At 34.5% G+C, this 26760-nt stretch overlaps 1 protein-coding gene across 2 annotated transcripts in view; it reads right to left on the reverse strand.

The window, feature by feature from the left end:
• Positions 1 to 540: 540 nt before the first annotated feature.
• The window catches only part of LOC150109682 (acyl-CoA dehydrogenase family member 11-like), a 233196-nt gene continuing 206976 nt past the window's right edge, over positions 541 to 26760 (reverse strand). For both annotated transcript variants that reach the window (XM_090409687.1, XM_090409688.1), the window contains 2 exons: positions 24557 to 24623; positions 541 to 1834 (listed from right to left, as the gene is read on the reverse strand). In XM_090409687.1, coding sequence (XP_090265813.1) covers positions 1708 to 1834; positions 24557 to 24623 — 194 coding nt within the window. In that variant the 3' untranslated portion in view covers positions 541 to 1707. The remainder of the gene's footprint in view (positions 1835 to 24556; positions 24624 to 26760) is intronic.

The following is a 26760-nucleotide window of genomic DNA, read 5'->3' on the forward strand; positions in this document are numbered from 1 at the left end:
CACCGCTTAGAAACATTCGAGCCTAACCACACGGGGAACTAATGTTAAGAAACGGGAAGTTCAAGGAATTAATGTTGAATAACAAGAAATAGTGTCACGACTGCAATAGTTACACTTTCAGATATTTGAGTTCCTTTCTCTGTTTATGTATAAAATATCTTAAACTAAATATCCCAAAGAGCGCAGTTAAAATACAAATACTAGGGATATTACGGGGAATAATAACTCAGATATTAATAGAAACTAGAGAGTAGAAGTTAGGAGAATATAGACGAAGGCAGTTTGGAAGTCAAACAAAAATCATAAGATAGGGACATAACAAAATGTAATGTAAATTTCATTTCCACTGCCCAGCTTTTTGGAAGCTTGGAATGGTTTGAAGAAGTTCCATGTTTGGTCTTTAGAGCAGGATTTCCAGACTATGTAAAAAATAAATTAAAAATACAAAAAAGTATAAAATATATTTTTAAAATAGATAGAAAAAAAGTCATTAGCCCACCCATGATACCAAATGTACTATAGGTTTGCAAATAACCTTTTGTGGGTGGATGCAACATAAAAAATAAGTAATTTTTAAAAAGATATTCACTATCAGAATTTTTAATATTCATTAATAAAATAGGCATTTTAAGACTTATGTTCCTGAAAATTTATATTCACTTTTTAAATGTTTGTTTATGTGCTTTATCTGAATAAACAAACACTTAAAAAGTTAGCAGCCAAATTGGTTTGAAAGCACTGGTTCTCATTTCATCAATGAAGTTAAGCAAACCTGAGTCCAGTTAGTATTTGGGAGGACTGCTGGAATGACAATTTCTGTTTGTTGTTGGTGAAAGTTCAGAGACAATTGACTAAGTTGGTTTCTGGAATGTGGAATATGATGACAGATTGAGAAAATGCAAATTACAGAGCCTAGCGGATAGAAGGAAGAGGGGAGACATGATTGAGATATATATAAGTGTTGGTAAGTGGTAATTACAAGATTAACATGGATGAGATTTTTCATAGAATATCTGCAGACAGGGGAAGAATGAGAGGTCATTCCTGGAAGCTGTATAAGGTAGGTGTAAGCAAGGAGTGGTGTGAGAAGTAGATTTTTTGCATGGACAGTGAATGCATTTAAGTCAAGGTATGATGAGCTGTGCATGTGAGAGTGGGACCTCCTGTGATGAGTCTTAACTCCATGGAGATTTGCTGATACGTTAAAAAATTCTTAGCCACAAACCAGTGTATACTCATTGAGAACAAATTTTTGTGGCAAAGAGGAAATTTGATCACGAAATGCTGTCATAATGGTCCAGAAAGCAAAAGTGGGTGGGAACAAATTACAGAGGGGTAAAGAGTCCTTAATACATAACGATTAGTGACTTGCAAGCATAAAATACAGTTAATTGCTGAAACTACATAAAAATACAGTATTGTATATTATATCCAAAAATACCTTGCATGTCAGTATATCTTTACTAGAATTTGTAGAATAGTAGCAATACATTTTATTCTAGATTTATTTACACTTTAAACTCATCACCATGTTTTTAGAATTCACTAACAAATTAACAGTACATCAGATGACTACTGACTATTCCTATCACTTTTATTCATTTAATGTTTCATTGGCTGAATGTTTTTTTTTTTTTTTAAATAGGAATATTTTTATATATGTGCACAAAAAATTTTACTATCTTAGATGAGCTCCTTTAAACAAGTTCAGTGTTTATTATTTCCATTATAACCATCCATTACCAATGATCTGTCAGACCTGATTGAATTTTCAGCATATAAATTCATTTTATTCTGAGTTAAAACTGGGGTCAAATCTTGTCCAAGACACCACCTGCAATACATACACCAAATGAAATTTACTAAAGTGAAATTAATTAACATGTTATTCATCTATTGTACAATAATAAACACATATATACTACATCTTTTACAAAAGAATTGGCAATGAACAACACATGCAATCATTGTTCTTAATGATCATTAGATTGCTTAAGAGAAGATATTAACAAAAGAAAAGAAAATATGAAAATAGCTAGTAAAGAAAATACATTAGCTTTTATATATATATATATATATATATATATATATATATATATATATATATATATATATATATACACACACACTACTAGTTTCGGCCTGTAACAGCCTTCTTCAGGTGACATTATAAAAGAAAAAACACTAAACATTGAGGGTTAAAAGACTATGAACATCATAGACAGTCTTTATACATAATTAGCATTAAAACGTTGTAGTTGTATTTGAAGCTGTTCTTTCCTTTGTTGCATTGTTGGGAGAGTGCGTGCTTGCTGCATCACGTGAACGCCAGTACATGATTACAGCTGAATGACTATCCGGGAGGTTGTAGCTTAAGTTGTTATTTAGATGAACAGGATTGAAGATGATTTCTCTCGATTCCACAATTTTTCTCTCTATTTCGTCACTGCAACGGAAGATGTTTGTAGATTTTTCCCAGCAGACTTTGTGACTTTGGTTATCATCATTAGGATTAGCCGAGAAGAGGATATGACTTGATAATGCACTTGCTCGCTGTCTCTCATGTGTTCTTCCATACGCATTTTGACAGATTTATCTGTCTGCCCGAAATAAGGAATATCGCAGTCACATAATATTTTATATACGGCAGGGTATTTGACTGCGATATTCCTTATTTCGGGCAGACAGACAAATCTGTCGAAATGCGTATGGAAGAACACATGAGAGACATTACTTACAAGAGACAGCGAGCAAGTGCATTATCAAGTCATATCCTCTTCTCGGCTAATCCTAATGATGATAACCAAAGTCACAAAGTCTGCTGGGAAAAATCTACAAACATGTCTGCCCGAAATAAGGAATATCGCAGTCACATAATATTTTATATACGGCAGGGTATTTGACTGCGATATTCCTTATTTCGGGCAGACAGACAAATCTGTCGAAATGCGTATGGAAGAACACATGAGAGACATTACTTACAAGAGACAGCGAGCAAGTGCATTATCAAGTCATATCCTCTTCTCGGCTAATCCTAATGATGATAACCAAAGTCACAAAGTCTGCTGGGAAAAATCTACAAACATCTTCCGTTGCAGTGACGAAATAGAGAGAAAAATTGTGGAATCGAGAGAAATCATCTTCTATGATGTTCATAGTCTTTTAACCCTCAATGTTTAGTGTTTTTTCTTTTATAATGTCACCTGAAGAAGGCTGTTACAGGCCGAAACTAGTAGTGTGTTTATATTAAAACCTTTTTAATTAAATCTCGGTTCTAGTCATTCAATTTTTTTCATAAAAATATATATATATATATATATATAAATCAGCTAATGCCTTTTATTTCCTTATAGGGAGTTGATGAGGCCTTTATACCTATCTAGCATTTGGAGACAGAGTGGGCAGTCAATCTCCACCGGTAGCCAATCAGAGATAGCTGGCCTGTGACTACCACTAATTATAAGCTGCCACCGATGAAGAGGCTGGCAAACAAGTGCTGCCATCTCTTGGTACCTAATCCTAACAAGATATGTTACTCTCTGAAATAATGTGGGTACTACAGTCGATTTTCCCGAGTTTGTGGGATGAAAAACCAGTAGGTTTCCAGGAGGAAAAACCCACTTGCCTATGCCAGAGATCGACTAACTCTGGAACTGGTCAAAGAAAGGCCTAGAAAAAGTTCCTCCATTGCTGACTAGACTTAAACTTAAGTCTAACTTCAAGCGACCAAGCACAGAGGACACAAGCATTGCTTCCACTGAGCTACACATGCCCTATATACAGGGTGTTCGGGATAAATTTGACAGTTTCGTAAGGAAAAAGAAAATCTTCTTTGTATCTATTAAATTTAATGAATTGACAAAAAAACATTACAGGCAGAATTAATTACAATACTATCAACAAGATTTACTCAAAATAACCACCATTAGCATCGATCACAGCTTCAATTCTGCTTCGGAACCTCGAACAAGCTGATGCTACAGTCTCCCTGGGAAGGGCCGCAAAAACTGTTTTAATTTTATCCATTAACTGGGCTTTTGTATTACTGGAAGTGCGATTGGTGTCTTTTTCAACTGCGCCGCATACAAAATAATCCATGGGGTTAAGGTCTGGGGAGTTTGGAGGCCAAACATTTGGACTGGTGAAGTCGTAGAAATTTTCAGACAACCATTTTTGACTTTTCCCAGAGGTGTGGCAAGGGGCCGAATCCTGCTGCCATACATACGGCCTACCATTGGCTACCCTTGTTATCCAGGGCTTGACTACAGTTAGCAACTCCACGAACAAAGCCCGAATTCCAATGCCAGGGTTCTTCAACACCTGTTCCTGCAGATTTGCGAGGAATTCTGCTGTACGAACGCAATCAGATCGTCTGCTAGGGATCTTTCTTCTTGCTACATCCTCGTAGTCACCATTGCAAGTCTCTAGTTCATGCCTGATTGTTTTTACTGTATTCAGGGAGCATTGGGCAGCAGTCGTAATATCCTTATTTTGATGGCGGGCACGAATCATCGTGATACAAGTTATTTTCTTCCATGATTCAGGTGGGTTCCAGCTATCCATCCTTTCTGACATCTTGTATATGAATGAAGAAGGGTCCAAACTTTTAAATGAAGAGAAGTGTGTGTTAATACATGTAACTTACGGAAAAATATAATTAATTATAAATATGTCAAATTTATCCCGAACACCCTGTATATATAAGCATGTGGACTTTGCTGGTTCACAAATATGTAAGTAAAAGTTTATAAGGCAGAAAACCAGGATAAGATAGTAACAATTGTTTTAATTAAAAACAACATTTCATCCTAATTACATAGGATTTCTTCAGGTGTAAACACAAACTAATAAGCAAACAGTAAAAACTAACAAAGGCAAAAACCACCATGTAGTTATAGAAGAGGCTATTTTTAAAAAAAAATATTTCTAATTGTATGTCGCATTGTTCATGTTTAGGCATTTGTGTACACACATTTGGCTAACGATGGCTAGGATGTATTCAGACGGGTTGATACTTGGGTTTATATATAGATGCTTAGAATCTCATACTGTTTCCAAGTATTTCCAAATTTTTCTCTCAGTTATGTCATAGAAATGGTGTAATAGTTCCAATTTATCCCACAAGGCTTGATATCTCATTGCTGAATTTTTTGGTAATTTATTATAGTGAGCAAGTTTGTTATAGCAATGTTTGCTATAACAAGAATCAACTGTATATTAAAAGAATATGAAAACATCTTATTATTAAAATATCTTAAAATTGCATTTGACAAACCTGTTAGTGCTCAAGTATTAAAATCCTCAAGCTCTACCATGACCAGGAACCTGAACTCAGATCTCCTAGCTGTATATACCAGTGAGGCAAGGACAACCTTGTAAACTTCAATGCTGCCCAAACTCAGTTCTGTCTGATCTCTCACAAGAAAGAGCTCGTATCCCTCTCCCTTACCTTTAGTAATACTAAGATATCCAAACACAATCAGATTTCTCTTCTTGGACTTACTTTCACTTCCAATCTTTCCTGGCACAACCATATTTCAACTATAGCTTCTGCAGCTGCCAAAACTTGGGATATTTTTTGCACAAGATGCTACTTCACAGCTGCTAACTCTGTTCAAAGCCCAAATCTATCCAGCCATGGAATATTGCTCCCATATTTGGGGTGGTGCACCAAAATCCTCTCTAAGATTGCTCGATTCTATCCAGAAGAGGGCAATCCTGCTAATTAATGATCCCTCTCTCAATAGACATTTAGTTTCTGCCTTGTGTCTCCTCTACGGATACTTTAATGGACAGTACTCAGCTGAATTGGCCACTATCATTCCCTCACTCTCCTTCTGTTTCTCCCACTCCATTTCTCACTTCTCATTCCCCCAAAGATTACAACCCTCGGCTGTTCAAGCAAAATGTGAACAGACTCCTTTCTTCTATTCCTCTTGCCCACACAGCACTAGTGTGCTATAGGTCTTGTGGCCTTTCATCTGTGGACCAGATTAAAAAAAAAAAAAAAAAAAAATGAAATCACCATTTTCTGGTGTTGATTCTCCAAGGAATATATCAGGTGTTATGATACTCCAACACAATATTTAATAAATAGTTTCCTAAAGGAAGAAAAGAAAAGATGGAGCGGTGATACCTGCCAGACCCAGCAGAATTTCTATTGGAACAACTGTAGTGAACAACTAGCTGCTGTCAATTTTTTACCAAATCACTATACTGTATGTTAGTTCTTACATTTTGCTAGTGTTTCACATCTCATTTTGTTAAAGTGACCACATTCCAGAATGTGAAATTATTTTCTGATATCTTTATTTTGAATATAGTTCTAACAGTGATACCACCTACTCATTCCACAGGATTTTAAAACTGCTTTCTCCAGTCTTTGACCAACCATTTTATTTCTAAGCCAACTTTCAAATCCATGTCTTAAAATTGGTTTGAGCATTGTCTGGCTTTGTGTTTTAGCTGATTTATCTATTGTTCCATTGTAAGTTATTCAGCTACTTCTCAGAACATCAGGTATGTGCATGTTTAATGCAGTCTTCAGGGCCAGCCATCTCAGGGGTGCGGTGGGTGCAATGCACCCAGGCCACACAATCGAGTGGGCACAGTTGTACACATTTGCGGAAATGTATTTTTTATTTATTGTTATTTTTATGTTTCTTCTAATTTTGCTTATAGCTAAAGGGATTTCATCGACAGAATTTTAGGGCCTCCAGTAATAATAATATCTCAGTGTTTCTCTATTATATTAGGATTTTTGCTTAATCCTTTTGATGCGTTTATGCAGTGTATAAAAATTAACAAACATGAAATACGTTTTTACTCTAAAATGCTAAAATATGCCTGATTCATCATTAGTTTTTTCCTAATCTGTTACACATTTATATCATTTGGCTTGTTATCGAAACCGTTGAAAAAATATTTATTATATTCTTTATATATGGTTAGTCTAGAGCATGGGCGAACAACCCTTAACATGCCTGCCAAACATGGCACACCAATGACTTTTTTCCGGCATGCACCCCAGGGCTCATTTTAAAAAATAATTAAATAAAAAAATACATTTCAAACATCTTCGCTGACACATATTTTAACTTAATATAATACAATTTTATTAAGTACAGCTATACCAAATAAAAATGCAATAATTAATTAAACTCTACCAACTGTTTCGTAATAATAAGTAATAAGAAAATTAGAAACAAACATCCTATTTCCAAGCCATCAATATATCTCCGCGATATACTGATGTACAAGTTTTTTTCCAGTTCAGTTGTTGCATTATTCGTCAGGCATCCAGACATGGCGGGACTTCTTTACCATCATTTGATATATCTTTTCATATTTCGTAAAACGTATCCATTTTCTAAAGTGTATTTGGATTTGGATTTTATTAAATCACAAGTCATTAAAATATGGATTGGAAGTATTTATTGTCAGTTAATATGTTTAACTTATTAGATATAAAAGCAAATTTCCTTTACATTGATTTTTGGAAAGTAAAGTTTTTAGTTTTTTTTGTAAAATCCCCGCATATATTGCAATTGGTATTTCCTGCCTAAATAGCAGTCTCCTTGTGTGCATCCTACCCAAATAGCACCATCTGCTTTCCCATTATTTCAAGCAAAATTTAGCAGTAATTTTCAAGACTTGAGATACTTAACGAACAATCCTTCACGAATGACTAATGAACAAACAGCCATGGTACTAGGCCAGTAAAGATACGTGCATATGATTGGTGCAGTATTAACAAAAGATCGTGCGAGTCAAAGATAAAAGTCAGCCGACAATTTTTGAACTGAAATGCTAATTCTCTTCAACCAAATTCAATATCTGAAAGTGCCATAACAATATTCACTATATATTTCCTAGCCTTAACACATTTACGAATTTTAACACTTTCTGTTGAATTTTATTGTTGCTCTGCATTTGAGCTGGTGGGACAGACTCACACATCTAGTTTTTAGTGTTTGTCAGTGCAGCATATGGTTTTGCTTGCGACTAAATAGCATAGTTTTTGGGGGAAGGGACATGCAATTTAGTTAGTGCCATTTTTATCCCAGCTGTCACTAATTGCACTATTTGTTGAAAAATATATTACACAGACTGCAAATGTTTGTACCTTATTCAGTGATACAATAAAACGACCTGCTTTTACTTGCGTCTGCAGACGTATTGGCTAGTATGGAGGGCGTGTGGTTTTTCGCAAAGTAAAATCAGAGGTGCGAGTTATACGCAAGGACCAGTTATATTCCAGTAAATACGATAAGTTATTTTTAAAGCTATGTGAAATGTATTATCAATATTCAGGATTATGAAGCGTTGTCTGCACATGATTAGATCTCAACTACGTTAATTTCAACTCAGTTAATAGTGATAGATAAGGGTGAAACTGATGTACTGAAGTAAACAAAAGAAAAAAATAAACACTTTCCTTGAGTGTTTCTAAAATTTTGTAATATTGTAAGAAGTATGTACATATTTAACTTTTTGTTAATTCATGGGATAAAAATATTTAATATTATTTACTTATTTGACAGGCAAAGCCTAACCCATAATGTCCATGCCAAGAAAGTATCCCTGTGGGTGTCAAAAAAGGAAATAAGAAGAAAAGCAAAATCTCAAAAAGTCACAAGTCAATTTGTTTTCATGGCTACAAAATAAATCTGACAACAAAATTGCTACGACTTCAGTAGTTGCGATTCAAACTTCAACTGAAGAAGAAACTCCAAACAAGCTACATAACTTTTCAACAAAAATGTAGAAATTGTGGGATTCATCGAAAAAGACGGATACAGCAAATAACGATGAAAACAATAATAACGATGGTGATCAAGTGAATATAAATGATCCAGGTTTGTGGCCAAATATTATAACTGATAAATTTAGATTATTTTGTGTTAAAACCAGACCTAAACAACATCATCAAGACGCATTCATTAAGAATGTTGAAGGTAGATCATTTTCTACATCGTACTATTTAAAAAAAATGCCAAATGGTGAAACTCAGCTTTGCAGCTGGTTCTCCAAAGCTCAAGACTCAGTATTTTGCTTTTGTTGTGTATTATTTTCCAAAAGAAGAGGAAAAGATCAATCAACATGATTTATATATGGTTTTAATAAATGGAGAAAACTATCATCTGTAATTCGAAATCATGAGCTTTCTGTGGGTCACTTTAATTCTTTTATTGCTTGGCAAGAATTGTTAAAAAGGTTTAATTTATGTTCGACTGTTGACAGAACAAATTAAATTAATATAAATAAAGAAACAGAATGTCTGAAATTACTGTTCCAAAGAATTGTAGATGTAATTCTATTTTTAGCAAGTAATAATCTGTCATTTCGAGGAACCCATGAAACAATAGGAATGCCGAATGATGGAAATTTTTTAAGTTCAGTAGAATTATTAAGTAAATATGATCCTGTGTAATGGATCATGTAAACACAATTAAAAATACGAAAAAAAGAATTGTGCATCATTTGGCGCATAGATTTCAAGAGGAAATTATTGCTGCATTAGGATGAAGTCCTTAATAAAATTAAGGACGATATAAAAGCAGCCATATATTACAGTATTCAAACGGATTGTACTCCCGATATTTCTCACAAGGAACAAACTTCAATAATTATTAGATATGTAAATTTTGTAGACAAAAAATTAATTATAAATGAGTCATTTATAGGATTTATTGAAGTAACTGATGTGACTGGTGAAGGACTAGCAAATTTGCTTTTAAAAAGAATAGGTGAACTTGATTTAGATATTATGAATTGTAGAGGGCAAGCATACGATAACGGTAGCAGTATGAAGGGAACATATAAAGGCATACAATCTAGAATAATTAGTTTAAACCCTCATGCAATTTATGTACCTTGCTTATCACATTCTTTTAATTTGATAATTTGTGGTGCTGTTTCCAGTAGTATATATTGTCAAAAAATTTTCGGAATATTGCAATGTTTATACTGCATATTTTCTGCATCTACAAAAAGGTGAGAAATTATACAATAACATTTAAATATTACGCTTAAACCATTATGTGATACTCGATGGGAAGCCAAAATAGACACAGTCAAAGCAGTGTATACACAGTTTGAATAAACTTATAATGCCTTAGAAGAATTTATTGGTGCAATCAACGATAACACAGCAGTATTCGAAGCTAAAAGTCTACTAGATTCATTACAAGAAATGCCATTTATTTTAAGCTTATCGGTGTGGTTTACAATATTGCCAAAAATGAATAGTATCAACAAACTATTTCAAGCAAAAACAATTGTTCTTGACTCTGCTTTTAATTTAGTGAATAAAATTAAAAACGAAATCCAAAATTTAAGATCAAAATTTAACACATTTTTAGACGACGCAAAAATGATAGCACAAAACTTGAATATTTCCGAAGACTTCCCTGAAAAAAGAATTCGAAAAAGAAAAGATTATTTTCCGAACTAGCAGAAGATGAAGTTTTACTGAACCCAGTGGAGGAATTTAGATGTCACTTTTTCAACGTTATGATTGATACTGTTATTGTACAAATAGATGAGAGATTTAAAAATATACCCAATGTTATTTCTTATTTTAAATTAATCACTGATATAAAAACATTAGAAAAAAATGAACTAGAAAATCGCTCAAGGGATTTTGTAAAATATAGTAAATGAAGACTTAATCCAGGAAATTGATTTGTTAGGAGAATTGATCTTGGACCAAAAAAATTTAAATAACGTGCAAGACATATTGCAATATATATTAAATAATAGTTATAATGAACTATTTCGAATTTTGTGCTAACTGTATTGAAAATTTTCTTTACGTTACCAGTTATTATTATTAATTATTATTTAATGCTTATTATTCACATCACGCATACAAATTATACATATTATACTATTCAACTTGTATAATTATGGCAATATTTCACAATACAATTCAATGCACAGTACAATGTTACAAAATAAAATTCAAGTATTACTATCATATTCTGTTGGTACTAACACTTATTATGGCTATTATTTTATTATGGTTAATTAAAAGTTTTCTCATATATGCAAGTAGAATATAATATATTTCGAATGGTTTCAAAGTTATAAGTAATTGGTTTAGAGTAATGTAAGTTAGTTAATGCAGATATGTGTAACCAAGGGCCGTAGACTGGTTACTAGAAAAGTAATTAGCTCAAAACAGACACTGAGAGTCCGGGGACCACATCTAAGAGGGTTCCCTTACCAGTTATAATAAAGTACATGTTGATATTTTAATTCCTAATTGAATGAGCCAAATGAACCAATTTGTAAATCAATACCTTAATTGGTTATGATATATGAGTTATAATGATCTCTTATACTATACGTTTAAAATAATTGTCAACATTCTTTAATCCCATAAGGTAGTTTCTCAATCTTTTTCTGAATACATATTCTGAGGTTATGGATTTAATTTCATTCGGAAGTTTATTATAGCTGCTCGTCGCAATGTACTCGAAAGATTTATGAAAAATTTCTTTGTTAGCCTTAGGTACTTCCAGCGTGTTTTGACCGCAGCGTAATCCATAGTCTACATTATATACCAAGAAACTTTCAGTGTTTCTTTTTACATATAACAGACAACCGTAGAGATATAGTTTCTGAAATGGTAGAATATTATGAACGATATACAGATCATTGGTTGAATGTGCAAAGTCGGTAATAGTTATGGCTTTTATTATTATGTTTTGTATTCTTATTAATGGAAGCAGATTGTTATAATAGTCTCCTCCCCAACAGGTAATGCTATATTGCAGTGAAGAATTTACCCAGGAATAGTATAAACAACTTAAGAATGCTGCATTTACAAATTTTTTAACATAATATATTCTGTTGATTATGAACCTAAACTTATATGTTAAGAAAGTGGTGTGAGAGTTCCACTTCAAATTGCTGTCGATATGGAGTCCCAAATACTTGACGGTGTTGTTTTTTTGATTAAGCTACATTTACAATTTAGAGTATCACTACATTTCCTTTCATGCCATTTTATAGTTATACTGTGATCTAATTTGTCTGTTAATGTAAAATACCTATATCTCGTTTTTTATCTCCTATCTAGGTGGAACCTATCCACCTAGATAGGACTTTAGTGTCACCCACGTGGTTGGGCTTAGTATTGCAGGATTTTTGTGTGCATGTTACATTAATTTTTTTGTAATCCCCGTAGATGTCCTAGTGACTGGGACGAAATATAGGAAGTATTAAATTCTATTTTAATTCTTTTTGAGTGTTGTAAAAATTCCATTAAGCCTCCAAAATGAATAGTTTATTCATAGTGGAAAGGTTGGTGATAATGATATTTCTTCAGGAAACATCATTGTAAAGTCAGTTGTTTCACTATCACACATATTGCTAGAATGCAGTTCACCATAGGGATTATTATAGTAGGTTTGGTATCAATACAACAAAAAGATGCAATTCCTGATAGATAATTTACTATAGGAGTTCATTATTAAAGCAACGTTAGTGCTGAAGGATAATCACTACTTCTATAGTTAATACATTTGGCTGAAATGTATTTTTTTTTTTCAATCTTTATGCATCCTTCTGATTGCTGTAGCTTGAACAGATAGACAGAATTTCTATCTGCATAACTGGAAATATCTGTCTGATCCAAACCAGGAAGCCTTTAGTGGCTCTGACTGAAACTAAATGATACCTTAATAATCAACTTAGAAACTGACAATAAATACTTTTCACATATGTTACTCTGTAGTACTGGTTGATCCTTGCCTAGGATATTTTCTTTCTATCTAGTGAGGAGGAGTATATCAAAATAGATCCTAAACATCCATCCATTAATGAAAATCCAAGTGTATTATAACAAACAATGAAGCTGATAGAAGTTTTTTCACTTGTTTATGCTTCCAATTATATATTTGGTTTAATCCTTTATCTAAGTTTAAGCAAACAAAGTTTGCGCCTGAAGTATTTTCAGGACTGGGGCAACTTGTGGTAAAGGTGGTATAACTTCACATCACTTGCCTTAGTATCCCATAATGCAAAGCACATATTCTTATGGGTATGTATAATGCTATGCATTATGAGAAGGGTCACTACCCAGACCGGTTTCCCTGTATTAAGTGCTAGGTTACCTCTCCAAAAACTCGTGAGATCCCCTTGATCACCAAACAATGAGTGACCTAAAAGATCAAAACTCAGCATTGTTCCCCTCAGTAACAGGCTCACCCTGTCACTGAGAAGAACTCTCAGCGTTTGGCTCTACCCAGTGGCAGGCTCACCCCACCACCAAGCAGAATAGCAGCAGCCGTGCCTCAGTTAACTTCATGGGCTACAGCATTGCCATCTATTACCCCTCTACCTGGGTAACAGCAACAGCCAAGCTTCAGTTAGAACTTCATTGCCATCCATCACCCAGGCTTCCAACCAGTTTCGACCCTTAGGGATCTCATAAGTGGGAGCCAGACCCAGAAGTGGTGATACTAAGGTGGAAGTAATGCATAAGTCATATTTCCATATACCAGTTGCCAAAAGGTGTCACACCTTGTTATTAAAATAATCTGGATGAGAGATAGTTGATGGAAGTTTTTTCACTTGGTTATGCTACCAATTATATATATATATATTGGTTTAATCCTTTATCCAAATGTAAGCAAACAAAGTTTGCACCTGAAGTATTTTCAGGACTGGGCAACTTGTGGTAAAGGTGGTATAACTTCACATCACTTGCCTTAGTATCCCATATGTACTTTGCATTATGGGATACTAAGGACCCAGAGGTGAAGATACTCTCTCTCACTGATGAGACCTCAATAAAAGTCAAACTAGTCTGGGTAGTGACCCTTCCCATAATGCATAGCATTATACATACTCATAAGGATATGTGCTTTGCATTATGGGATATTAAGGCAAGTGATGTGAAGTTATACCACCTTTACCATGAGTTGTCCCAGTCCTGAAAATACTTCATGTGCAAACATTGTTTGCTTACACTTGAATAAAGGATTAAACCAAATATATACTTAGAAGATGAAGCTGTGTCTCTAATGGGAAATGCATCTTACTGTCATATTAGTTTGGTACTGCGATAGTTCTTGTATAGAATGTACCCAAAGTTTCTATGCCCTGCATAGCTGTACATTTGGTTGAAATTTACATTTTTGATATCTGGAGATAGCCTTTCTACTAATAGATTAATATCCACTAATAACTGATGTCAATATCTTCAGATTTTTATAGGATTCAGTTGTTCAGAGGATTTGAAATAGAAAGTGATTATAATCCAATTCTTAACAGGATAAAAATAAATAGCACAATGAAAAGAAAAATGTATATAAAAGTTTTGAAAAGAGTCTGAGTTGAACAATTTTCAGATATGAACTTGTAGAATCAGATATGGAAATATCTGATTGAGAAAAAAATGAAAGAGTTAGAAGAAAAGCAATACACATCAAGAATGAAATGGCAATATCTGAAAAAAATAAAACACTGATTTACATAGCTAAAGAATCCTGTATTTGGTGAAAGTTGTCTGTAAGAAATAAAAAATGAAGAAATCCATGGTTCATGCAAAGTATTCTAGAATGGAGCATTTGAAGATGGCAAGTTCCATCTTTGAACACTCCAGGAACCCTGTTTATCAAAACCACTTCATGTCTCTAATAAGTAGGTGGTGATCTCATACCAGATAATCAGAATTACCTGCCGGGGGTGTATATTCCAGGTGTGCTAGGTATGCAATGCATACCCACGGAATGGTAATATCACCGATATTATATTTTGCATTCATTTTTGTTAAAGACTCGCCCAGTTGTTTCCTGGTTTTGCATGATTCCTAAAATTAAACACAATATACTAATGCTTCATGAAGAAGACACTTTTCAACATGTAAACATCACATCATATTCATGTTATTAGCCCAGGTGTGCGGTCACAAATATGGACACCTTTGAACAGATGTACAGATGGCACATTAGGTCAAATTCTTAGCATTCTAGTGGTTTTAAACTGCCCAGAAGACAAGGCAGGGTGTATGCTGAGACAATAGCATCCAGAAATCAGTGGCTGTGATTGGTTATTATATATTGTTAAACCAATCCAATTGAACACTGTAATTTGTCATGAATTGCTCTTTTTGTTTTTCCAAGTTTCATCTGTTTTGCGTGCATGAAGTGTGAACTGACGTGTTTAGGACACCAATAGAGACGAGTTTTTAATATATAATTTTCTATAAATAATTTATAACTTTTTTCCCATATTTAAAATGAGAAACATTGTTGTTGATCTACTGAATGTCCTTTTTCTTTGCCAGAGCTTTTGCAGACTGTATTATTGTTGTTGAAGGAAATAAGCCTCCTTGTCCTTCCAAATTTTACACCTTTGAGTAATTCAAATATACCAACCAAACATAGCATTCTCCTTCATTATTGTTTTCTAATATATCTTAAAACAAACACATTGTCCCCACTCTATGCAGATTTGGTTCAATTAATTGATAAAGTATTCAGAGTTATCCTATAATTTGAACCAATTAAGATGAGCACTGATGCACTATACACTCTTAAAACTTTCATGCATCAATAAAAATGCAATCATACGGTCAAATTTATGAGAATTTTGTAGTGCGGGTTGCATAAGCCATGCGACTGCACACCCAATCGAAATGGGTATACGATGCCACTATTATCTACACCTGAAAGACATTCATGTGCATTGAATGTCTTCTGTACCACATGTATAAGTAAAAGAATATTGAATATTCCCAATTTTCTGAACAAGTGTAATGTATTGATATGGAAATTAAACATGTTTTATTGTTATTCAGTGTTGTTTCTTAGCTACACAATAAATATAATGCAGCTTGAATTTCTGGAGTAATTTTAGGTGAAGATTTTAAATGATTATCATCATCATCAAATTCCTGACATTTACCCTCAAGGCGCGTTCAGGATATGGATAGTACTACATGAAAAATTTACATCATTACTAACTTCCTGTCTACAATTTTCCTCCAAATCAGTCTGTTACTTGTCAAGACTCAAACATTATCAGATCTTATATTTCTATTGTCTAAGGCACTTTGTACCATATCAATCCACCTATATCTTGGTCTTCCTCTGGGTCGTTTTCCTGCCAACCTGGCAGAGAACACTTGTTTTGCTAATCTTTCCTCTCCCATTCTGTTTAACTGACCATACCACCTGAGATTAACTATGCTAACGCATTCCTGAATGCTGACAATGTCGAGTTCTTTCCTAATATCCTCATTTTTAATATGATATTGCCATTGATGCCATCTGCTCACACCTATAATCTTTCTCAGGACTCTCATATCTGCGGTCTCTAGTCTTTGGTCAAATGTTTTACTTCTGACCCAGCTCTTAGATCCAGAAGTTAAAACTGGTGTGAATATGTCTTGTTACAGCTAATTTAGTGTTCTGACTAATTTCTCTCTTATTCCATATGAATTTATTCACTTGACCCTACTATACCAGCTGTGTTGATCCTGTTGTCTATTTCCATATTTAATTTACCATCTTCATTAAAAATCGTGCCTAAGTAGCTGAAATGTTTTATTTGTTCCACAGGTACTCCATTCACAACACAGTTGGCATTTAACAATTCTACCTATTTTCATTGTCTTTGTCTTTTTAATGCTGACCTTCATACCATATCTATTACAACAGTTATTCAATTTAGTCAGGGTATCTTCAAACTTGTAGCAGATTTATTTAGAAGTATAACATCATCTGCATAAAGCAAAGAGCTGACATTAACAGCTCCAATTCTGATATCATGTTTAATACCATTTTCCTTCATAATGTGATCCATATAGATAATGAATAACAGAGGGTGTCGTGATGTTCTATTTTCATGTTATGTTCTAAATCCGCCATCTTGCTAAAAGTCACTTTCATAAAATAAAGGGAAACTAATTGCAAATTAATCACTGATCTAAGGGTAGAGAAATTTCTATTATACTGCGCCACTCTATCCTTAGATAAGTCTATATGAATTAGTAAGATTAATTCAAAATTAGTTAGAGTCTTTTCACTCATTCAGGCCGATGGTATTTATTTTCTTTCCTTCTGGGATTCCCGCTAGATCCGAATTTTTGTGAACGGTGCAGTAAAAAGAAATTCAGGCAAACACAATATTTAAATTAACAAACAAAACATTTAATATATGGTTATATAACAAAATACGTGTATTCCACTTTTAAATATGATAACTCAGTCAAGCTAGTACATCAGGTCAAGTCATTCACAATAAATCAATCTTTCAAACTTTCACATACAATTTCACAGTTTCAGAATCACAAAGTTCCTATACTCAACTTATTACAATAGAAATTCTTATTTAAACAGTTTCCTTGTGTCTCTCAGCTACACTCTACGATTAACTCATAACAGGCACTAACCACGGTAGATATCATTTCAATGTCTATAGTTTCAACTCTCAGCCTCGATGGTAAGCTACAGTTAATGTTACAAACAGCGCAACGGAACTAATACTTAAATCTTCATACACTGAAATAAACTAATGTGACTGTCCTTACCAGAAATAATCTTCAGTACTTCCAATATTTTGTGAGCACACTTTCAATTTGTATTTATCATACTTGCGAAACACATTTATAAAAATTCTCCAAGGTTATAACTAAGCCTTATTAATCGCGCTTCAAAACTCCAGATAAAAACTATAAGGTACATTAATTATTCTTATTTTTCATTCATCAACTAGTTTAACTCCGTACAATTCCTTTTTTCGTAGTATAGAAATAAGTCGTAATTGTAGACTGACTGGATTTATTCAGAATTCTTCTTTGAATGTCCAGTTCTCTAATTATCCGATTACGGCAATAATTTCCTTTATTACTACGGCTGACTTTGCTTTCAGCCAACTATAAGATTCACTTATGAAAAAAATATCTACTCAGTTCTTCCCTAAGAACCTTTTAATTACATCTACTTCTTTAGTTTACTTCCTTGCTACCTTATAGTTCCAAAGTTCCGTTCCGACCCTCACTTACAACTACGTATCTATTTTCTCTCTTCTCCACAAACGCTCCCTTCACACGCGCCCGTTTATTTTCACGCGTCTCCATGACAACCGATAGACGTAAACATTCTCGCGAATGTTACATTACGCTATACAACTACATTGAGTTATTACATAACATTAAGCTTTCACAAAAGGAATAAATAGAATGATCGCATTTCAATAAATGCGCAGTTAAACTACAAATATAAGTTCTTACAATATTGACATAACAATAAATAAAACAGCTTAATAACATTTAATACAGAATCTATTTACCATTAACACATTTCTTTGATTAAGCAATTAAATATTTGACATAATTAAGGTAGTTATATAATATCAATTATAATTTATGTTATTTACATCAAATAATATTTACAAATATAGTTCTTGTGACGGAAAGTCATGTTGGATTCTGAATCAAACAACATTTATTCTAATTTCTACATAATCAGAATCCAACAAAGGCTTACTCTTCCTTTAAAAAAAATTTATTTATTTTTTTTTTATTATTAGGTTCCTTCATGGAGGAACCTAGATTACATATTTCTTTTCCGATTTCTCAAGTAGTACCTAGTTTGAATGAAACTTGGTTCCTTATCATGATTTGTGCATTTATTCTCATTCTGTTCCTCATTAAGTTTCTTATTACTGTCATTAACAAATTCCGCATGTCTTTTATGTCTGTAGTATGGGATCGTCTCTTCCAAATTCAATTCATGCTCTGTATTAATATCACTGTGTTTGGGCTGTTTTGTAATATTTGTGTTCCGTCTGTAATTACTTCTTCTATGGTAATTCCTTTCCTTTCCCAATATTGCTTCTAAAGAATCTCCTAGGCAGACTAATTTGTCAGGTCTCTTCTTGAACAATTTCAGTCGGTCTGAGTGGACAACCAGAGTTCTTTTCATTCCTGTAGATTCTCTTATTCGAAAGTTGACAGGAGATGTCTTTTCAACAACTTCATAAGGTCCTATTGCACATTTTCCAAACTTTCCTGTTCTCTTGTTACTATGATCTTGTCGCAAAAGTACTAAGCTCCCAGGTTTTAATTCCTTATAGGTTCTTAGTTTATTAGCATAGGCTCTAGCCTTTTGTGAGCTGTTTTGACTGGCTTCTGCTACTAGATCATATGCAATTTTGTTCTCAGAGATCATATTGTTAAGATACTGATCAATGTCTGGGAATTCTGAGTTTGCATGCATGTTCTTGAAGTCACTGGGAAACAGTGGTTCAAAACCATATAAAACTACAGCAGGGGCTTCTTTTATGGCAGCATGCAGGGCTGTCCTACAGGCAAAAAGGGTGTGCGGAAGGAATTTATCCCAATTATACAAGTGATTATCAGCAAGTTTGGATAGGGTTTGTTTCAGCGTACGATTCATCCTTTCACACATTCCATTTCCTTGGGGGTGATAAGGAGTAGTGAAAAGCTTTTTTATCTTCAGTAACTTACATAATTGAAGCATAACTTCAGCTGTAAAGTTTGAACCTTGATCAGTGAGAAGTGTTTGGGGGGTTCCATATCTTGAAATGATCATCTTGAACAACTTGTCAGCTACAGTTTGCGCAGTTTGATTCTTCATAGCTGTGGCTTCAGGAAACCTAGAGAACATATCTATTACAACAAGTATATATTCTTGTTGAGAGGCTTATACGCTGGTTAGATATAATAACTAATATTTAAGGAATTGACAGCGTATACTGGAAATATAGATTAAATAAACTTTAATATACACTTTCCGGTTGTTCATATTGTTATCATATTGTTAAGATACTGATCAATGTCTGGGAATTCTGAGTTTGCATGCATGTTCTTGAAGTCACTGGGAAACAGTGGTTCAAAACCATATAAAACTACAGCAGGGGCTTCTTTTATGGCAGCATGCAGGGCTGTCCTACAGGCAAAAAGGGTGTGCGGAAGGAATTTATCCCAATTATACAAGTGATTATCAGCAAGTTTGGATAGGGTTTGTTTCAGCGTACGATTCATCCTTTCACAAGTATATACTTGTTTCCTTTAGAGGTAGTAGGGAGTGGACCTATAATGTCCATGGCCAAAGCTTGAAAAGGGCGACTAGGAATAGGGAAAGGTTGAAGAGGAGCCTTCCCTCCGTAATTTGATTTTCTTTGACATAGATGACATGAAAACACATAACTTTCAACATCTCGTCTCATTCCCTTCCACACATATCTATTTCTAATTCTCCCCCATGTCCGGAAAAACCCTTGGTGTCCTGCTAGATCAGCATCATGAAAGGTATATAACACCCATGGTATCATGACAGTAGGAACTACTATTTTGTTTTTCCAATTTCCGGCGATATCATGTTTTGCCATCAGGAGGCCATCATCATCCAAAAATAAGGACTGCAAAAACGTGTGTTCCTCCAAGACTCCTTCCCCATTTTTGATTCGTCGATATATTTCTCCCCATGTTGGATCCAATTTTTGTGCTTCTATAATGGAGAATTTGGTCCAATTCTGAAGGTGTGGGGGTTTCCTTGTGTTTTCTTGTCCCTCATTTTCTTCGGCTATCAAGTTCACTATCTTTTCTTTCGCACTGATATCCTCATCTACTTTATCATCTAGGGCCCTGGATAAGTAGTCAGCAACTACATTGAGTTTTCCAGGAATATAACATATCTGTATTTGGAATTCTTGTAATTCCAATGCCCATCGAATAATCCTTTGGTTTTTATCCTTCATCGTGGATAAAAAGGTTAGGGGTTTATGGTCTGATCTTAGAAAAATTTCTTGTCCTAGTAACATGTATCTGAATTTCCTTAAGGCATGTACAATAGCTAGTGCTTCTTTTTCAATAACTGAGTAATTTTTTTCTGATGCAGATAGTTTTCTACTTAGAAAAGCAATGGGTCTAATTTCTTCCTTCTTCTTTTGTTCTATCACAGCTGCAATAGTATTATTCGAGGCATCTGCTGCAAGATAGAAGGGTTCTCCAAGAGTGGGATGAGTGAGAACAGGAGATCTAGTTAATGCTAAATTTAAAGATTTATGGGTAGATTCTTGTTCCTTTCCCCATACGAACTTTTCTCCCTTTTTAGTCAATTTAATTATGGGCTCCATTATTTGAGAACAATTTGGAATAAATTTTCTATAGAAGTTTACCATTCCTAAGTACCTTCGTACTTGTCTCACGGAGGTGGGTATTTTAGCTTTTAGAATGGCAGAGATGTTTTCTTGAGTGGGGATTATTCCAGCCTCACTGACAACATGTCCTAGGTATTCAACCCTTCTCATGAAGAATTTACATTTTGAGCACTTCAACGATAGATGTGACAAATTTAATCTATTTAATACATTATCTAAAATTTCTTCATGTGATGTTAAATCTGGGGTGTAAATTAATAGGTCATCTTGGAAACATATGACTCCCTTTCCTAACATGTCTGAGAGTACAGTGTTCATCAGACATTGGAAACTCATAGCTGAATTTCTGGCCCCCTGAGGAAGTCGACAGAGTTGGTATTTTTGCCATCGAGTGGTAAAGGCAAAAAACTGTCTGTCCTCCTTTCTAAGAGGTATCTGGAAATAGCCAGAGTTTAGGTCTAATTTTGAAAAATATTTTGCTCCTTCTAGACTAGTCAGGAGTTCTTCTATGTTACATAGAGGAAAGTCAATGGGCTTAGTGACCTTATTAATCTCACGCAGATCTAATATAAATCTGAGATTTCCATCAGGCTTTTCTACTAATAAAAAGGGACTATTCCATCTGGAATTAGACTTTTCTATGATCCCAGCCTTTTCATAATCATTCAGAAGGATCTGAAGTCTATCTAGATATTTAAGAGGAGTTTTGTACTGCTTAGTATAGATAGGCGTGTCTGAAGTGATTTCAATGGAATGCTCTACTTTGTTTGTACAAGTCAATGAGCTAATATCTTCAGTGAATGTTCGAGGGTATTTTTGAAAGATTAATAGAATGAAATTCTTTATTTCTGCTCTATCAGTTTTTGATTCTGCTAAATTAATAGCTTCGTTTATAGCTAAATTAATCCAACAATCATGTTTAATACCATTTTCCTTCATAATGTGATCCATATAGATAATGAATAACAGAGGGGATAATGTACATCCTTGTCTCACACCAGATTTAACATTAAACCATCTTCCTGTACTTCCTTCAATTCTAACTGCTGACTTACAACTCAAATAAAGACTAAGTATTGCTTAATATAATGCACCATCGATACCATATAACTGTAGCATATTGAATAGCTTCTCTCTTGGCACTTTATCATATGCATTTTTTAGATCGACAAAACTTAAATACAGATCTTTGTTATATTCCCATGCTTTCTCAACTATTTGTCGTAAAGTGAAGATCTGATCCTGACAGCCTCTATTTGGCCTGAATCCAGCTTGTTCTTCACCAAGCTTTTCTTCCACAATTCTTCTCAACCATTTCTCAAGTATGCTTGCATAAATCTTGCCATGAACACTGAGTAGGGAAATACCTCTGTAATTCTCACATTCAGTTTTATTTCCCTTTTTATATATGAGTACTATTAGAGCTCTATTCCAATCATCGAGAATTCGTCCCTCTTTCCAGGCCATCTGAACTATGCAGTGCAGCCACTATAAGGCTTTTATACCACCATACTTCAGCATTTCTGGTCGAATATCATCTACTCCTGCTGCCTTTCTACATTTCAAACCTCTGATGACTTTTTCTACTTCAAGTATGGGCATGTATTCCTGACTGTATGCCTGTTGAGTATTTTTTACCACTGTGCTATCACTGCTTGTTTCATATAGCAATTTTTTGAAGTAATTACTCCATACTTCAAGAATAGCTTTTTCTCCCGTTTTCATGTTACCTTTATCATCTCTAATTCATTCCTTTTACAGCACTCTTTCCTCCATTTCTAAGCTTCTTCAACAACCTCCAGAATATCTTACCACCTTCTTGATATTTATTTTCTATGTGCTTGCCAACGTTCCTCCAACATGACCTTTGTTTAGTAGTTTTACACAGTATTTCGCTCTCTTACATTTGTCTCTGTTCTCTAAGAGCACAAGCTGACTTATTTGCCAGGAACTTTTGATAAGCTTTCTTCTTTTCCTTCACTGTCTCTTTAACTTCCTGTGTCTACCATAGAGTTCTGATTTTTCTATCCTTGCAGACATCCTCGCCACGTGCAACTCTGGCTGAATCAACCAAGGTTTTCTTCAAGGCATGCCACTGAATCTCCAAGGTTTGTTGCCTGTTCTCGAACTTTTTCATTTTTTCTTCAATAATCTTTATGTATTTTAGTCTACAGTTCACATCTGAGAGCTGCTCAACTTTTAAACTTTCTTACATGTCTTTCTTTTCAATATGAAATTCAATTTTATCCTGCTCAAGACTAAATAGTGATCACTTCCAATTTCAAATCCCCTGTACACTCTAGTGTCCTGCACCAGGGAGAAAACATCAGTATCAACAATAACATAGTCAATGAGACTTTTCTTATTCCTTGCCTCTTCTCTCCATGTGAATTTGTGCACATTTTTATGTTGGAACATGGTGTTAGTAATAACCAGTACATGTCCTGAGCAGAAATCCAACAGATATTTGCCATTATTATTAGTTTTGCTCTTTTCTCCAAATTTTCCCAAATTATTTTTGTATGTCTGACAGTCATTTCCTACTCTGCTATTTAGATCCCCAACAAGGACCAACTTTTCCTTTTTCATTGTGTCAGTTTCTTTCTCTGAAGAAATTCCTCCACTTACCTAAGTAGAACCTTCTGTGGGACCATAGGCACAAATAAGTCTCATTGTCCAGTTCCCCATTCTCATATTTTCCCATATGACTCTACTTGAAACTGCCTGCCATTCAAGAAGATTAGCTTCGTATTTTGTGTTGAACTATGGCTACTCCTTGTCATTGCCTGAATATAATATTTTGTATTTATTGCTCAGAAAGATCTCACCAGTTTTTGTCTTTTTTGTTTCAGTCACCCCTATTATGTTGATCTGGTACTTATCTAATTCATCAGCTAGCTCCATTTCTTTGCCATTCAGGCTTCTTATGTTGATAGTACCGATCTTTAACTCTGTTGATGTCGTGTTGGGGTGTGGTTTCAGATTTGTTCCAGTAGCTGACTTTTTGCTGTTTGACCTGGTTCCCTGGCGAAAACAACAGGGGCCTTGTTTAACCAGGCGATGCCCCAGCCAGCATGAAATTTTATTATGTTGTATCATCGTTTTGTATATTGGTTTAAGCCAATAAGAATACAATTTGGTCGGCTAAATCCCTAATTGCCAATCCTCGTTCATTCAGTATCCAGGTAGATACCCAACAGCGTGTACTACAAGAAGGTGAGGATTGGACACTAGGTCAGAAGCCCTGGTTGGTTCTCCACATTCCTTTAAAGGCTATGTTGAGGTCTCCTCTCAGTTATACAACTTCGATTTTTAAGCACCCCAATTTTAAATTATTGGAACTAAATAGACATAGTATGACTTGTTTCACACATTTAGAACAATTATGAAAGCAATTTAAGAAACTGATTACCTCTTTGCTGTTTCAACAGACAAATCGGTGGCAACTGATGAACAAGCATCTTCAAGTAAAAGTGCTCCTGCAAAAAAACAATAAAAAAGTTGTGTACTTGCCACATAAGTGTAAATTCAGTTAAAACATGTAATTGCATAATGATTAAACAGATACATACTGGAATAACTTCTAAAGTTGCATTTAAAAGAGAAATAGCATAAAATATTTAAAAACAAACATCTCTTAAAAAATGTTCTGAAGAAATAGAGCATCAAAGATTATCCATATTACTAATAATTAACAGAAACAGCAAAAAAAAAAAAAAATCCCTAAAAGCTGTATAAGGAGGGTATGAGCAAAGGAATGAGAAGTGAGTTTTTTGCATGGAGAGCAGTGAATGATTAGAATGCATTGCCTGAGAGTGTGGTGTCTGCAGAGAATGTGAATGTTAAATGTGTGTGTGTGTGAGTGACAAGGACTCCCCATGATTAGTCTTTGAATCCATGGAGATCAAACTCTCCCCTAATTTCACCAAGTAAATAAATAAACAGCATGTAATACAGTATTTTCACCCCAAACTGAAAATATTTCATCTTACATTGTGCCAATTTAAACAAACAACAATTATCATTTTCTGATGCAATCCTGCAGGATTATTTAAATCATCCTGCCGGATTTTTTTTATGATCCCACACATGAAAGGTCACAGGACCTATGACACTACAGTGCCGTATGTGGGTAAGTGATTAAGGAGAAAGAGGCAGCCTATTGATATGTTTCTTAAAGAGTTGGAGGTTGTACTTGGCAGGGAAAAACAGTATAAAAAATGTTATTTATTTTCATGGTATTGATGACAACACAGAATGATAAAAAAATAATATTTATTAATTCATTTGCTGATATTTCATTATTATTATATCCAGCATCTTCACAGCACAAAAACTGTTTGTCACAGTACTCGAAACAACAACAAAATGGTATAACAGTAGGACTAGTTTAAAAAAAATTGCAATAGACAACAGAAGGAACTAAAGTCCTAATTAGGTGTCATCTGTGTTGGAAAAAGAGAGAAAACAAATATTAATTAGATCTTAAAATGACTGTCTCCTAGATTTTTGGTAAATTTATAGTGCCATATTTGTTGAGGTTTAGGGTATGCTTTAAAGCTTCTGTTGATTCCAAAAAACATCTCTCTGACCTATAATGACTTCTGTGTAGCACCTTTGTTTTCTTCCATTTGATTGTGTGTGAAGTGGTATCCAAGGCATGGTCGTCTAGACCCGACTTGCTGCAACAATAGTGCCAGATGTATTTTTTATGGAAGAACAGACAAGAAGAACTGTTGACATCTGCTTGGTGAACATAAAAAAAACATCCAGCACTATCGTTATGGAAAGTCAGGAGTATCCTGGGGTACTCCAGCATTGATGGAGAAATCTGATGACAGGAAGCTGCAATCCAATCACACAGTGCAGGAGGGAGGCCATAAGATGGTAGTATGTTCAGAAGGCCTTGATGCTAGACACAATTGAATGCCTTTCAAGATTGAGAACAATACCATTGGTTTCTTCAGTTCTCTCCATGGCCTGTGTCCAAAGGTGGGTAAGATTAGCTAGGAGGTCAGCTGTACTACCTAACTATCATCTTCAGTATTTTTAAAAGTACCGAAGATGATAGTTAGATGGCTAATTTTTGTCTCCTTTTTTGGTCACAGGTTAAATGTAGGTTTGCTTAACCACGTCGCCATCAATATGGATAAAATGCACCACTCCTCTACACTTTATATTCATCATATATTTCAATGTAATATCAATGGTATTACAATTTTAATATGCACTTTGTATCTATGGTAACCTGGACATATATACGTCTTGGCCGGTTGGGTGGTTAAAAGCTGTTGGTTAGATGCCAGTAGAATATGATAGCATATATAACCATTATAGAATGGTGTTAATTCTGGAGCACAACTGGAGCAAGACCATCTAAACTAGGAGCCTTATTAGTATCGATATTATTATTATTATAACAGTGTCTCCATGAAGTCAAAAGACTCATCGCAGGAGATCCCCTATTAATCAGGTTTTTCCTGATGTCCTTCTAGCAAAAGTTCAGAGGAAGCATACAGTGGGCAGTTTGTGGTAGTGTGGGTGGTGATTTGCCTTGGTAGTCCAGGCAAGAATTGGCCTTTTCCTTAGGTGAAATTACCATGGTGCCATCAGAAT

The sequence above is a fragment of the Typopeltis vanoorti genome, chromosome 2 (assembly GCF_054136105.1).
Source record: "Typopeltis vanoorti isolate ZY-2024b chromosome 2, IOZ_Tvanoo_1.0, whole genome shotgun sequence".
Lineage (NCBI taxonomy): Eukaryota > Metazoa > Arthropoda > Arachnida > Uropygi > Thelyphonidae > Typopeltis > Typopeltis vanoorti.